At 54.1% G+C, this 13,714-nt stretch overlaps 1 protein-coding gene across 1 annotated transcript in view; it reads left to right on the forward strand.

Moving 5' to 3' along the window:
• CACNG2 (calcium voltage-gated channel auxiliary subunit gamma 2) overlaps positions 1-13,347 on the forward strand; it is a 110,888-nt gene extending 97,541 nt beyond the window's left edge. Inside the window, exons 3-4 of the mRNA XM_046012739.1 lie at positions 11,546-11,686; positions 12,739-13,347. Of these exons, the coding sequence (XP_045868695.1) occupies positions 11,546-11,686; positions 12,739-13,274 (677 nt within the window). The 3' untranslated portion in view covers positions 13,275-13,347. The remainder of the gene's footprint in view (positions 1-11,545; positions 11,687-12,738) is intronic.
• The last annotated feature ends 367 nt before the right edge of the window (positions 13,348-13,714 follow it).

Here is a 13,714-nt window from a genome sequence, read left to right on the forward strand (position 1 = left end):
AACTTCTCCCAAGACAATAAGTGAGATTTATTTTTTTTTCCCCAACAACCAAGTCAAAATCCTGAAGTAATAGCTGTGACCTTAAATCTACCTGAGGCATATTGAGTCCCAAAGAGAATTTCTCAAGAATCAGCAAAAACTAACACGGTAAAATGCTCCCTGAGAAAGGGATTTCCAGGAGAGGGGCTGAGGGTCCTTGACACCTGGGACAGCAAAGCCACCTGAGCAGAAGTGGTTGAAAGCTCGGCTCCGGGCTCTCAGGAGGCTCTTCTAGAAGAGGTTTGCTCTCTTCCCAGGAGCGTGCCCACCTTCCGCCCCCAGTGCCCTTCCCAGTGGCTCGGAGCCCACTACTGTCTCCCTCCCATCCCCCACAGCAGAAGGGCTAGCATCACTCTCCGATCACTTTTATGGAAAGTGTAGGAGGCATTTCATTACATGGATCACCCTGTCTCTTTCAATAACTACTCCTCACATCAAAGCCAACTCCCGGGTCAGCATGGAATCAACCTGGTTTCATTGAAAAGCACCCGGAACATGAAGTCAGCCGGGCAGCGAGGAGGAGAAAGGAAGGGAACACGATGTAATTTATAGATTTCTTTTTAAAGGGAGAAAAATATCTTACAATGCTCATCATTTCCTTTTATGAGTTCCCCAGAGACCCTGCTCTTAAATGGAATTCCTAAAAGACCGTTTGATCATCCTTCTCCCTTACCGTGTTGGGGTTCTTGAAGGAGCCGGGGGAAGGGGAAGGGGGAGGCGGTGACATAAAGGCAGCCTGAGGCTGACTCTGGGCCAGAGCCCGTGCTCAGGGCTGGGGACATCGAGGGGAAAGAATAGCATGCCATCCAGGGCCCCGGGCAGGGAAACAGCTGGCCTTGGGAGACAGGCCATGGCACAGATGTGGCCAGCAGGTGCAGGTTCAAGTGGGGGCCCAGAGCCGAGCCTCACGCCGGAAGCCCCCATGAGTGACCACGGTGAGGATGTAATACTGAATCAGCTAGACACAAAGGTCTGGGGGTGGGAACTTTGTCTCTTTCGGGGCTGCCTCGAACAGCTTCTAGAATAGAACAGGTGATCCATAAATGTTGTCTGTTAACTAACAGGCATATGTAGGATTCCTCAGTGACTATTTCTACCTATTCTATACCGCCATCTCTTTATTATTAAAGAGAGAAGAGCTCAGAGTGTTTGGTTCACTTGACATCCCTGGACAAAAGACTGGAACTGGTGGTGTTAACAAGGCAGGATTCCAAGGCTCTGATTTAAGCCTACTTAATCCAACAGTACTTTTTGAGTATTTGTAAGAAGAGTTGGCGAAGTTTTTCTATAAAGGGCCAGAGAGTAAATATATTAGGCTTTGTGGGCCGTGCAAGCCTCCGTCCCAACTACTCAAGGCTGTCCCTGGAGTATAGACAGATGCTCCAAGGAAACCTAACTTTATTTATAAAAACAGACAGCAGGCTGCATTTGGCATGGTTTGCTGACCCCTGGTCTATAACATGCTAATCTCAGGCCAAGCAACAAAGGTCATTTTTGAAAGTTGCAAGATGTGAGTTCCTATCATTCTCTAACAGATTCTAATCCTAATTAGTCTCTCATTTTTACTAAGCTCTAACCTGGTTGCCTAGAGAAGCTAGAGGGCAAGGATCATTCCTCTAGAAGGATCCCAGCACCACTGAAGTGGGAGGAGCTAAGGCCCAGGGAGGTGGATGGAATTTCTCCCAGAGGCCGGAGCACTTCTCCAGTAGGGAGGTGGGCAGCGCGGAGCCTGGAGGTGGGCGGGGCCGCCGCCGGTGGGCGGGGCCTGAGCCCGCTGCCTCTTCGGGTCTGTTACACCCAGCCTGCCACGTGGGAGGGCAGGAGAGGGGCTCAAGGCCTAGAAACAGGCTCAGAAAGGTAGCACGCATGCCATGACAGACAGGGTTAGAGGGAAGTATGTGGTGCTGAGGGAGCCTGGCTCCTAACCCAAGCCAGAGATCATTCCAGAAGGCATGAGACTTGGCCTCTAGCAGCATTGGCTCATTTACTAACGAGACATTCACTAAGCACTCACTCCGTCCAGGGCACTGTTGTCTCGGTACAGGGGATCCAAGGATGAAACAAAACAAAGTTGGCACCACCGTGAGCCTGATGTTCCAGGGGGAGGAAGCAAGCAGTGAGCAGAGGCAGGAGCAACCAACCCCCTGAGATAGTTTTAGAGCTGGGAGGGGGCAGGCGGAGGGCAGCGGGGGGGGGGGGGGGGGGGGGGGGGGGGGTGTTTCCTTAGATGTAGGACAGCTTCTCTAAATGAAGAAAAGGAAGGAGCTAAGAGGATTGGGGGGGAGCACACCTCTGAGGAGAGACTGGCAAAAGCAAGCAAAGGCCTTATGAAGGCAGGGCGGAGGAGGGGTGTGTGGGGGTCAGGAGGGAGGCTGGCCTGGCTGAGCACAGTGCACGAATGGAGGGCATCCCACAGTATGAGGTCAGACAGAAGAAGAGCCCAGTCATGTCGGGAAAAATCGGATCTCATTCTAAGTGTGATGGGACCCATGAGCAGGGGACGCTGATTTGGAAAGTTAATTCTGGCTGCTGGCTGGGGAGCCAAGGAGGCCAGCGGGGGGCTCTTGCAAACATCCTGGACATCCTGATGAGAAGCTATGGCTGTTGGACCAGACTTTTAGCTGTGGGGATGGTGAAAAGTGAGGGGTTGTTTGGAAGACAGGGCTGAGAGGAGTGGGGTGACCAGGCCATGTGGGGTGGGCCCCGGGACAGGACCCTCCTGGGTTTCCAAAGGACAGCAGAAGACCATGAGGAGGGATAGGGTAGGGACAGATGACCTAAGAGGGTGGAAAGGGGCTCAACAAAGAGAGACCCTCTGGCTTTGACTGTTCATACCTAGCCTGCTTCAGACTCAGAGGGCCAGTGGGGCACGCAGGGTGGGGGCCCCAGAAAGACGGCTGGAACTCCTGCTCTTCCGAGGGCGGGGACACAGTCTACCGGACCCTGCTCAACCAAAGGGCAGGATCTGTTCAGAGCCTGACACAGGGCCAACCCCCTTCTGGAATGGACAGAGGCCTGACCGTGTGGAAGTGTGGGCTTGTGGCCTTGCCTGGCAGAGCCATAGTTCCCGAAAAACCCTCTGAGTGTCTTCTGCTCAGCTCTGTGGGGCTGGTACTCCAGATGCCAGAAAAGATCTGAGCCACCCGGCAGCCGTGGGTCCTTTTTGGCTGCAGACAAAATGAAGACCTGGCCCCCGTGGCACGTGCAATTGATGACACATGAAATGAACAAGTTAATTATATAGTCTGTTAAACCATGAGGAGTGATAGGGAGAAAAATCCAGCATGAAAGGGGGTTAGAAAATTCTGGGGTAGGGGTGGGGGCTAATAAAATCCTTCTTGTGAAGTTTGAGTAAAGATCTGAAGGAGGTGAGAGGGAGCCATGTGGAAAGCCAAGGGAAGAATGTTCCAGGCAAAGGGAAGAGCAAGTGCAGAGGTCCTGAGACGGGAGCACGCCCAGAATGTTTGAGGAAGGGGTCTGAAGCCAGAAAGACAAGAATAGAGTGAGCAAGGGGCGGCCAAGAAAAAGCCCATGCAGAGAGGCCCAGGGGCTCCTGGGGGTCATAGAAAGGGCTTGGGTATTACAGAAAGCCATCGGAGGGTCTGAGCAGAGCAGTGAACACCATCTCACGTTCTACAGGACCCTCTGGTTGCTACGTTCACAGGAGACTAAAACAGGGCAAGGGCAGAAGCAGGCAGAACAGTTAGGAGCCTGCTGGTGATAATTTAGACAAGAGAAGGTGTCCTGAACCAAGGTAGAAGCAGTGAGGGAGGTGGGAAGGGGTCAGAGCTGGAAACTATTCCCAAGGACCTGCAGATAGGATTTCCAGAAAGGCTGCATGTATTTACCAGGGAAGGAAGGAGTCCGGGTTTGAGCCCAAGGCTGGGTTTGGGGAGACTGGGAAGGTCAGTGTCGGCCGTCTTAAGTCAGAGAGGCCCGTGGGACTCTCTGAGGGAGATGCCCTGGAGTCTGGGACTCTGGGGACGGGTCTGGCCCCGGACAGGAGTGCGCAGTTGTCAGCAGGTGGATGATATCTAAAGCCAGGAGACTTGATGAATGGACGAAGGCAGTGGTGCAGAGAAGAAGGGCAGGGTCTGAGCCCCAGGAGGCCAAGGCTTAGAGACCAGGAAGCTGAGAAAGGCCCAGGGAAGGAAGCTGAGGAGGGTGGCAAGTAGGTGGCCTGGGTCATCCCTACCATCCTCATTCCACCTGCTGGACTGAAGATCTAGAGCAGAGCGGGAAGGAGAGAATGCCAGAAGGACATGGCTGGTCAGGAATGCAGAGCTCATCTCCTGGGGGGGCAAAGAAAGCGGGGCTCACTTGCTCTCAAGCCATCAGGGCAGACTTTGGACATTGTCCAGTGCCTCGTGGGGGACCTGGCAGAAGTAAGGCACCTAATCAATATCTGATAGAGTGAATGAATGAATGAATGAATGCTCTTACCCCCGCCACATGCCCCATAGGTATTTGAGGAGTTCCACGGCTTGTCCTGAACCACGGAGTCCAGGGGCTTTCTAGTGACAGGCGGTGGTCATAGCATGGGCCTCCTGACATCTGGGCCCCACGAAGGTGTGGCCAGTGTGCCCGTCACCGACCCGTCACTAGCTTACCCAAGACAAATGATGACCAGACCTGTTTTCCCCAGCAAGCTTTGGGGGGCCACCGATGTGTCCTCTCTGGTGCTCCCCATCCTTATCCCTCCTTACCAAAGCTTGAGCGCGGGTGAAGACAGAGGCCGTGGTGACCCAGGTGTGACTTCCTTTGTGTGTCTGTTTTTGTGCACGAGGGGGTGAGTCTGTGCTGTGTTCTGTGTCTTCTGGTACCTGTGTGTCCACGCATGGGAGCGTCTGTCTGAACACGTACGTGCCCAGGTGCTTGTGTCTGTTAGTGTGTCTGCGGGTCCCTGCAGGGTGTGTGTGTGTGTGTATTTCTCGGCGGTCACAGTGTGATTTAGAAACATCTGAAGCCGCCACCCACACTCACTCACATCCACAGAACCAGAGCAAACCTGTCTCCAAACAGGGCTGACCTCCTGAACGCCGCACACCGTGACACCCTCAATGGGGTCCTGGTTCACTTAAGTGCTGATTGCACCTGGCAGGCTGACTTCAGCACCTCGTCCTGACTCACAACCTGCATTGGGATAACCACCAACCCAGAGAACCCTGCGCCCCTCAAGAAATTACACCGGTCCCTTCTGCCACCATGAAAACTAGCGTTTGCTGGCACTCAGACAGACCGGCCACTGTTGTAATTGCTTAAAGTGTGTTGATTCCTGATTCCTCGTGGCGGGCTATGAGCTGGGTGTGCTCATGATCTCCTACAGCAGGGGGGACAACCGAGGCTCAGAGGGCAGGCAGCATAGTCAAGAGAGGCACGCAGACCGCCTCCATCCTGAGTTGGTGCTGTTGATCGGCCACCCTGGGGACAATAGGGAACAGCCTCTGGCGCCTGCACAGAGGGAAGCTCCCGGAGCTTCCAGGATTCTTTTCCAATGTCATTCTCTACAGCACACTTGACTACTTTAGACGTTGTCTGCGTTCCCCTTCACGACACCCTGGGAGCTAGGTCTGGTTGGGGTCTCCGTTTCACAGACAAGAAAGGGGAGACACAGAGGCCACACTGTCAGTGGGAGGCATGGGGGGACTGGGATGGGGTCCCAAGGAGGCCACGTGTGGAACCCAGACTCTTCACCACCACTCTCGACTCCTCTCTCTTCCCTCATCCTCTGTCTTGCCCTTCCTGTTCCTCCTTCCCCGAGGAGGGTCTCCTCCGGGAACACTCGCTCTCCCCCTCTTCACCTTCTCTCTCCCATTCCTATGTGTGTGCTCGCACATACATCTGTGGTCCTGGCCACCTCCTCCAGCACAGCATGGAGGAGAGCGACGACAGAGAGATGCCCAAGAGCTTAGAAGGTTCTCCTGGGCCACTCCTGGGTGATCCTGTCCTGTGAGAAGGGACCAAATCCCAGGGGAATAGCAAACCTGAGTTGAGCGCTGGCCCCCGGAACTAGGGCACCCGCCCTCCACGCACCTGGGAATGACAACCATTCTGATCAAAGGCCACAAGTGACACAGGGACTACATAAGACAGTGCCTGGGCCTGGCTAAGTGACCCCTGAGGGGATGTCTGGTGTGCAGAGGACCCTCAGAGACAGACATCACCCTAGAAATCATCTAATCTAGAGAAGGAAGTGGAAACCAGTCACACTCACGTGATTTGCACAAATTCTTTCTGAGCGGTCTCTAAACCCTGGGGTCCCCCACGCCCCAAAGCTAGCCCTCTCACTCGCCCATGGCCAGGCTCTTCTGTGCTCACTTCTGTGTCTATGATCTCTCATTTACAGCTTCAGCCCAGACCACGCCTCTGTGCCCCGAGCCCACATGTCCACCCGTGAACCACAACCTCCCCCGCAACCCCTCGCCGGCCTGGCCTTGGCCTGCCTCATTTCCTTTAGAGCTCCCCAAACCCTCCAGGGACTCTCTGTGACCCAGTGCCTTCCAGTTCCCTGAGCAAGGATCCTTCCTCCAGCCCTGCTCACGCCGCTTCCTCTCCCTGGCTCTCTTCTGCCCTGTCAGTTTCTCCTTATCCATCAGATGCCAACTCCAACATCACCCCCTCCGGGAAGCCCTCCTTGATCCCGTGAGCTCAGAATAGGGTCCAAGGGGCGGGAGGCACAGGCCTGAGAGCAGGGGAGTGCAGTGTCGGACACTCAGACCCTGGAGGCAGACTGTGTGGGTTCACAATCCAGCTTTCCCACTTCCTTGCTGGGTGGACTCAGACGATTGGCTTAACCTCTCTGTGCCTCGGATTTAGCTGCTGTAGGAAGGGGGAATTCCAATACTTACTTGGCAAAGTTGTAATGAGAACTGCTGAGTTAATATTACATACAGTGCTTAAAATAGTCCTGGGTACATTAAAGACTGGATTTTTATTATCTGGTGACATACATCTCCTTCACAAGAACCTAAGCCCCATAAGGACAAGAACCAGGCCTGTTCGTGAACCCATAGGTCTCCCACGCCCAGCCTGGAACCCGGTTCCATGGTAGACACTCAGTCTGTATTTATTCATCGGACTTGCAGCTAGTCAAAGGCCAAGCTCCCTCCCCACGCTGGACCACACAGCCTTTCCCCAGGATACCACACTACATTCTCAGCCAGGAAGGGCCACACTGCAGCTAGTAGGCCAAATCTGGCCCACCAACTGTTTTTGCAAATAAAGTTTTATTGGAAAAGAACCGCACTCATTTGTTTACAGATCGCCTATGGCTGTTTTCATGCTGCAACAGCTGAGTTGGGTAGCTGTAATAGAGAGCATATGGCCAGCAAAGCCAGAAATATCTACCATGCGCCCTTTTCCAGAAAAAGTTTGCCAATACCTGCTTCAGGTATTTGCAATCTCCATGAGGCCAAGGCCATGGCTTCATGGGTTTTGTCTGAGGTTTGTCTGAGGTTTGTCCGCATGCCAGGATGGGACCTGGCACGCAGGAAGAGCTCCGTAAATGTTGGTAGGTACTGCGTAGTCCCATATGCTTAGTTGTAGGAGATCAATAAATATTTATTCATGAGATAAATCTGATACCTTCTGCTCTTCATGACAGATTTCAGCACTAAAACCACACCAGCTTCAGTGGGAATCAAGACGATTCATGGGGAAATAGGGTCTGGAGAAAGGAGGGGGAAACAATAGAAGCCATGAATATCAGACCTTTGACTATACAGTTTCCAGGATGGAACTAGGACTGGTAAGATCCAATTGGATCTTGACAACAGTGCTTGTCCCACTTTCGTGTGCATATGACTTGGGTTACACACTTTTGTTAAAATGTAGATTCTGGGACACCTGGGTGGCTCAGTGGGGTAAGCCTCTGCCTTTGGCTCCAGTCATGATCCCAGGGTCCTGGGATGGAGCCCCGAATCGGGCTCTCTGCTCAGCGGGGAGCCTGCTTCCTCCTTTCTCTCTCGCCTGCCTCTCTGCCTACTTGTGATCTCTCTCTCTCAAATAAATAAATAAAAATCTTAAAATGTAGCGTCTAACAGCTGCCAAGTGAGGCCTGAGACTCAGTAGTTCCAACAAGCTTCCCACGATGCTGGCCCTCCGACTGCCCTTCGAGCAGCAAGGGGGCCTTACATCCCGTTTGCTGGATGGGTGTGCTCCTTTTCCCATTCTGCAGGGTGCAGAAACAGACCCAGAGAGGTAAAGACCCTTGCCCACGGCCACGCTGTGAGGGAGTGACAAAGCCAGGGCAAGAACTCCCGTGCAACTAACCACCCCCCCCCCAATCCTCAATCTGCCTAGGACACTGCCCAGGCAGAAAGACCACCTTCGAGAAACTTCTCCAATGTGGGAGTCCCGGCTTGTTCTGAAGTCCCTCCCTGCCCAGCCTGAATCTGGGTCCTGCAAACATCAGCCTCCCTAGGCATGGCACAGTTTACGGCTGTCCCCTGTCACCTTCGTCCTAGGCAAACCTCGTCCAAGAGAGGCTGGTGTTTGGGACGGCCCTGCTGGGCCAAAGAGGCTATTGTCCATATGGCCCACTGGCTGCCCTGCCCTAGAACACATCGTAAGCTGCCCGGGACCTTCTAAAGTGGTCCCATTGCTCTCTGCTGGTTACAACACAGGAGACCTCCCTCTCCAGCCTCCTGTCTTGTCTTTGCACACATGTACATGCACGCGCACATATACACGACTGTGCACACGGCGTCCCAGCTCCCTCTGCAGCTGGCGCTCCTTCTTTCTGCTGTCTGCAAGGCTAAGTTGGGATATCCGGGCGCTGCCGGCAGGCTGAGCTAACACTATCAGGCCCCTGCTGCCTGGGAGGATGCAGCTTGGGTTTGCCAAATGCGGGCATACGGTGGGCAGGAAGCGCCTGCTTTCTCAGAGGGGAAAGACTGGAGAGCTTCCTCCTCCGCTCTGCTCCTCTGAACCACCGCAGCTGCCCCTCGGAAGTCACACCAACCCGTCTTTCCTCCTTTCTGCAGTCACCCTCCATTCCCAGCTGGCCAGAAATCACAGGCACACGGAGAGGGCAGAAGCATGAGAAATCATCTAACGGTCCACACCCACTTTGACACATGGGGAAACCAGAGAGGGCGAGGTACCTGCCTCAGCCACACAGCAAGTGAGTGGCACAGCTGGGACCCAAAAGCCAGATCTCTGGACTCTACAGCACCCTTCCCAGGCTCCTTGAAAACCCCACAGGGAGAGTACAGAATGGTCCAAAATTGGGACTGAGCTGAACTTGAATCCTGACTCATGAGCTGGGCTGCCTTGGGCAAGTAACTTTGCCTCTCTGAACTTAAGCTTTCTTGTCTATAAGCCAGAGCTTAAAAAAAACACAGCTCCCCAGGGCTGGAATGAGGATTAAATTAGAGAATGTACGTTAGGTACTCATTCAGGACTCGACACAGAGTAGGTGCTTATCAAAGATTCTCTCTTCTCTCACGAGTCTTCAATAAACTCTCCTATCCCCATGTCCTTGTGAAGATGAAGATTCAAACAGTACTGAGTGTGCACATCCAGGCACCATGTATGCATGTGTAGGGGCGCGAGGGATCATGATGGGGACACAACCGTTGTCTTAAAGTGGATTGCAGGGGGAGAACGGCCACTCAGATCTGGGGGGAGGCGGCCCATCCCTGCCTGCAGGAGAGGGGAGCCCGATGGCCCAGTAACCCAGCTGCGTCCCGTGCACGCCTCATTCTTCAGCCCCTAGTTCAAGCTCACCCTTCTTCAAGCCCCCTAAAATAACCCATTCACCCCACAGCATCAGAAAGGCTGTAGTCTTCCTGAAGATGCTGGGCGAAGAGAGAGGAGGAGTTGTACATAACACATCAAAGCAAACTGCCTAAAATCCTCTTGGAAAAATTCCTCAAGTTCTATATGGGAAAACTCTGGTCACCACAGATTTCTGTGGCCACAATGCCACCAAAGGGAACGGGGAGCGAGGGGAGGCTCTCTTCCCAGCACTTGCCTCTCCAAAATACACATCCCCAGCGAACCAACCCCACCACCGGCCCCGGGGTGGGGGTTGAGCCAAGGGGCCCTAAACCTCCTCAGAAGCCACTTAAACAACCCAAACATATAAAGAAAACCTCCTTTCCCTCCCAGGAGCCTCCAGCAACGCCTCCTGACTGGCCCACAGCTCGCAGGACAGGGACTCAAGGCCCTGGGGTCAGCACCGCCTTATTTGAATCTGGAGAGAAAGACTATTGTACTCTCCAGAGACACTTTGTGGGGAACCCGGAGCCTCTGGGTCCCCATAGGGACACAGCGCCCCACATCCGCCCCCTGCTGGCCTGGCCTGCCCCTCCCCCCTCCCACCCTCGGCCATCTGCGTCCCTCTGCCCTCCCTGTCCTCCCACATACAGAAGTAAAATGTTCCCGAGGGTGTTCTTTTCTTGTGCCTGTTTGTCGGTCCTTCCTTCTCACCTTATCCTGAAGGCGTTTTTTTTTTTTTTTTTTCTTTTTCTTTTTCCCTTGTTCTTTTCTCTGCAATATGTCTGCTTCTGTCTCTGTCTGGACTGCATCCCCACAAATATTCACTCGATGAGCATGCACTGGGGACCTACAGTGTCTCCAGCACCCACCCGGGTTGGGGGGGGCGGGCAGAGAGATTAAAAAGAGGGAACTAGGGGGAAAAAAAAAAGAAAGAAAGAAAGAAACAGTTCTCGCCTTCATGGGACCCCACGGCTTACGGAAGCATATATAGAAACAAGTTTCTCCTATACTAACTATCCTTTACCCGGCGTTTACTACATGTCCTCAGAGACGGATCCAAGTGCTTATCCAAGTGCTTTATCAGCATCAGCTCATTCAATCCTCATGGCAATCTGAGGAGGCTCGGCACTATGACCATCCCCATTTTACAGATAAGAAAACTGAGGCACAGGGAGACAATTCGCCCCACCCTACACATCTAATACATGTTAAAGCCAGATTCAGATCCAGGCCGTGTGGCTCCTTCACCACGATAACACACTGCCCCAGGGGCCCCAGCACAGAGGAAGAGACGGATCATTTTGCTTAAAGAAGTCAGGGAAGGCTTGACAGAGGAGGTGAGTTTGAGTTGAGTTTTGATGGGTGGATAGAAGTCTGCTGAGTCAGAAAGAGCAGGAAAATCATTCTAGTAAGAAAGGTCAGTATGTCAAAAGTTAGAAGCATGCAATGACAAGACACGGGAAGTTTGTTGTGTCTAGACCAGAGAGGACATGGGGACTAAGTGTGGTGATCAGGAGGCATGAGGCTCCTGGAGAAGGGCCGAGACCAAGTCACATAGGGTCCTGTGGGCCTCGTGAGGCCCTGGCGTTTGGTCCTGTAGGTCGACGGGAGCGCCTGAAGGGCTGTGAGGTGGGCACGGGATTGTTCCTCCTCCCTCCCTCCCTAAGCAAACTTGACTGTGGCCCCAAGTCCACAAAACCCCCACCCCATGGGCCACTCTCTTCCCCATGCGTCCCTCTGACTCACAGCTGTGCGGTTCTCTCTCCTTGACCGTGTTCCATAGGGGCTGTGAGGGCCTCGAGCATTTTCCCGATCCTGAGTGTGATTCTGCTCTTCATGGGTGGGCTCTGCATCGCAGCCAGCGAGTTCTACAAGACTCGACACAACATCATCCTGAGTGCTGGCATCTTCTTCGTGTCTGCAGGTAATGGCCTCCGAGCTGGGCAGGCCAAAGCCCGGGCATGCCTGTGGGGAGCAGGCGGAGGTGTGGGTGCTCGGCGGCTGCGAGGACTTGACAGAGACAGGGGGGAGTGAGAAGAGGAACCTCCCGGTCTTGCAACGGGTCCTGTCAGAGGCTATGCTGGGGTTCCTGCCCCACAGTAATGACCAAGCCCCCCGCGGAGTCCTCTCCAGGAGCACCCCCAGACCCTGTCTCTCAGCTCCATGGCCCATCGCCCTTCCAGTTTTTAGAAAAACACCCAAACCCCAGGTCCCTCTCAGAATACTGGGCCTATCCGCACTGCCCTGTCCCCTCACTGTCCCACCCCCACCCCCCACCCCCCACCCCCCCACCCCCCCCCCCCCCCCCCCCCCCCCCCCCCGGGGAGCAGGCAAATACCTAAAACCACTGGCCTCAGCCCTGTTAGGGGACAAGTCACATTGCTTCAGATGCCAGGAAAAGCCCGTGGCCCTACTTACTACACACCAGCCCCAAACAGCTTCACATGTGCTAATTCGTTTAATCCTCTACATGGCCCAGGGAGTCCTATCATCCCCCCATCCCCCAACTTTACAGATCTGCAAACTCAGACTCAGGTCACTTTGCCAAAGGCTTTGAATCCAGGCAACTGGCTCCAGGAGCCAGTCCCAAGCCCCTGCTCTACCAGCTCAAACCTCTGTGCAGTCTATAGAGCAAGTTACTTAACCTCTCTGCGATCCATTTCCTCATTCGCAACCCCCCAGACACGCACAGCACAGCGAAGGCAGATAGCAAACGCTCAATAAACCGCAGCTCTCCTGGTTACTCCGCACTGTGGTGGTAGAACGCCTCAGCCCTCCCCTCCGTGGCTCTCTCCAATGGCACGATCCAATATTAAGGCCACGCTTGCCACTAGCCCTCTCCAGCACTGGCCACAAAATCTCCGGCGCCGGGAAGGCCCCCGTGGCTACCCCTGGCCTGGCACGTGCCGGGAACTAATCAACCCTCTCTCCGATCCCCCCCACCCCGCCCCCGCCCGCCCGGTGTGTGCCCCACAGGTCTCAGTAACATCATTGGCATCATAGTGTACATATCCGCCAATGCCGGGGACCCCTCCAAGAGCGACTCCAAAAAGAATAGTTACTCGTACGGCTGGTCCTTCTACTTCGGGGCCCTGTCCTTCATCATCGCCGAGATGGTCGGGGTGCTGGCCGTGCACATGTTCATCGACCGGCACAAACAGCTGCGGGCCACGGCCCGCGCCACGGACTACCTCCAGGCCTCCGCCATCACCCGCATCCCCAGCTACCGCTACCGCTACCAGCGCCGCAGCCGCTCCAGCTCCCGCTCCACCGAGCCCTCACACTCCAGGGACGCCTCCCCCGTGGGCATCAAGGGCTTCAACACCCTGCCGTCCACGGAGATCTCCATGTACACCCTCAGCAGGGACCCCCTGAAGGCCGCCACCACGCCCACCGCCACCTACAACTCCGACAGGGATAACAGCTTCCTCCAAGTCCACAACTGTATCCAGAAGGAGAACAAAGACTCTCTCCACTCCAACACAGCCAACCGGCGGACCACCCCCGTATGAAGCCCGCGGGGGGCCTGGCGCAGCGCCTGCAGGAGGGGCGCGCGGCCCTCCCCTCTCGCGTGGGCCCCCCCACCCCGAGGTTGGGCGGGGGGCCGGGGGAAAGGGGGCGGGAACCCAACCATCCATGGGGGGGGGGGGGGGGAACCTTCCAAAAGCAAAAAAAAAAAAAAACCACAAAAAAAAAACCAAAAAAAGAGAAAAACATAACAAGTAAATTTAAAAAAAAAAAGAACAAACTATAAGAGGAACAAAGAAGCAAAACGACAGGAAATGTGAAAAAAAAAATTAACCGAGGGAAAGAAAAACAAACTTTAAAAAAAAAAAGCGAGAGAGGTTAAAAAAATTAAAAATAGAAAATAAATCTAAAAGAAAATGCATGAATTCCCATGTACCATTATTTTAACATTTAATAAAAACCAATTTAAATGAAAAAATAAAAG

This window comes from Meles meles, chromosome 7, assembly GCF_922984935.1.
Source record: "Meles meles chromosome 7, mMelMel3.1 paternal haplotype, whole genome shotgun sequence".
In the NCBI taxonomy this organism is placed as follows: Eukaryota; Metazoa; Chordata; class Mammalia; order Carnivora; family Mustelidae; genus Meles; species Meles meles.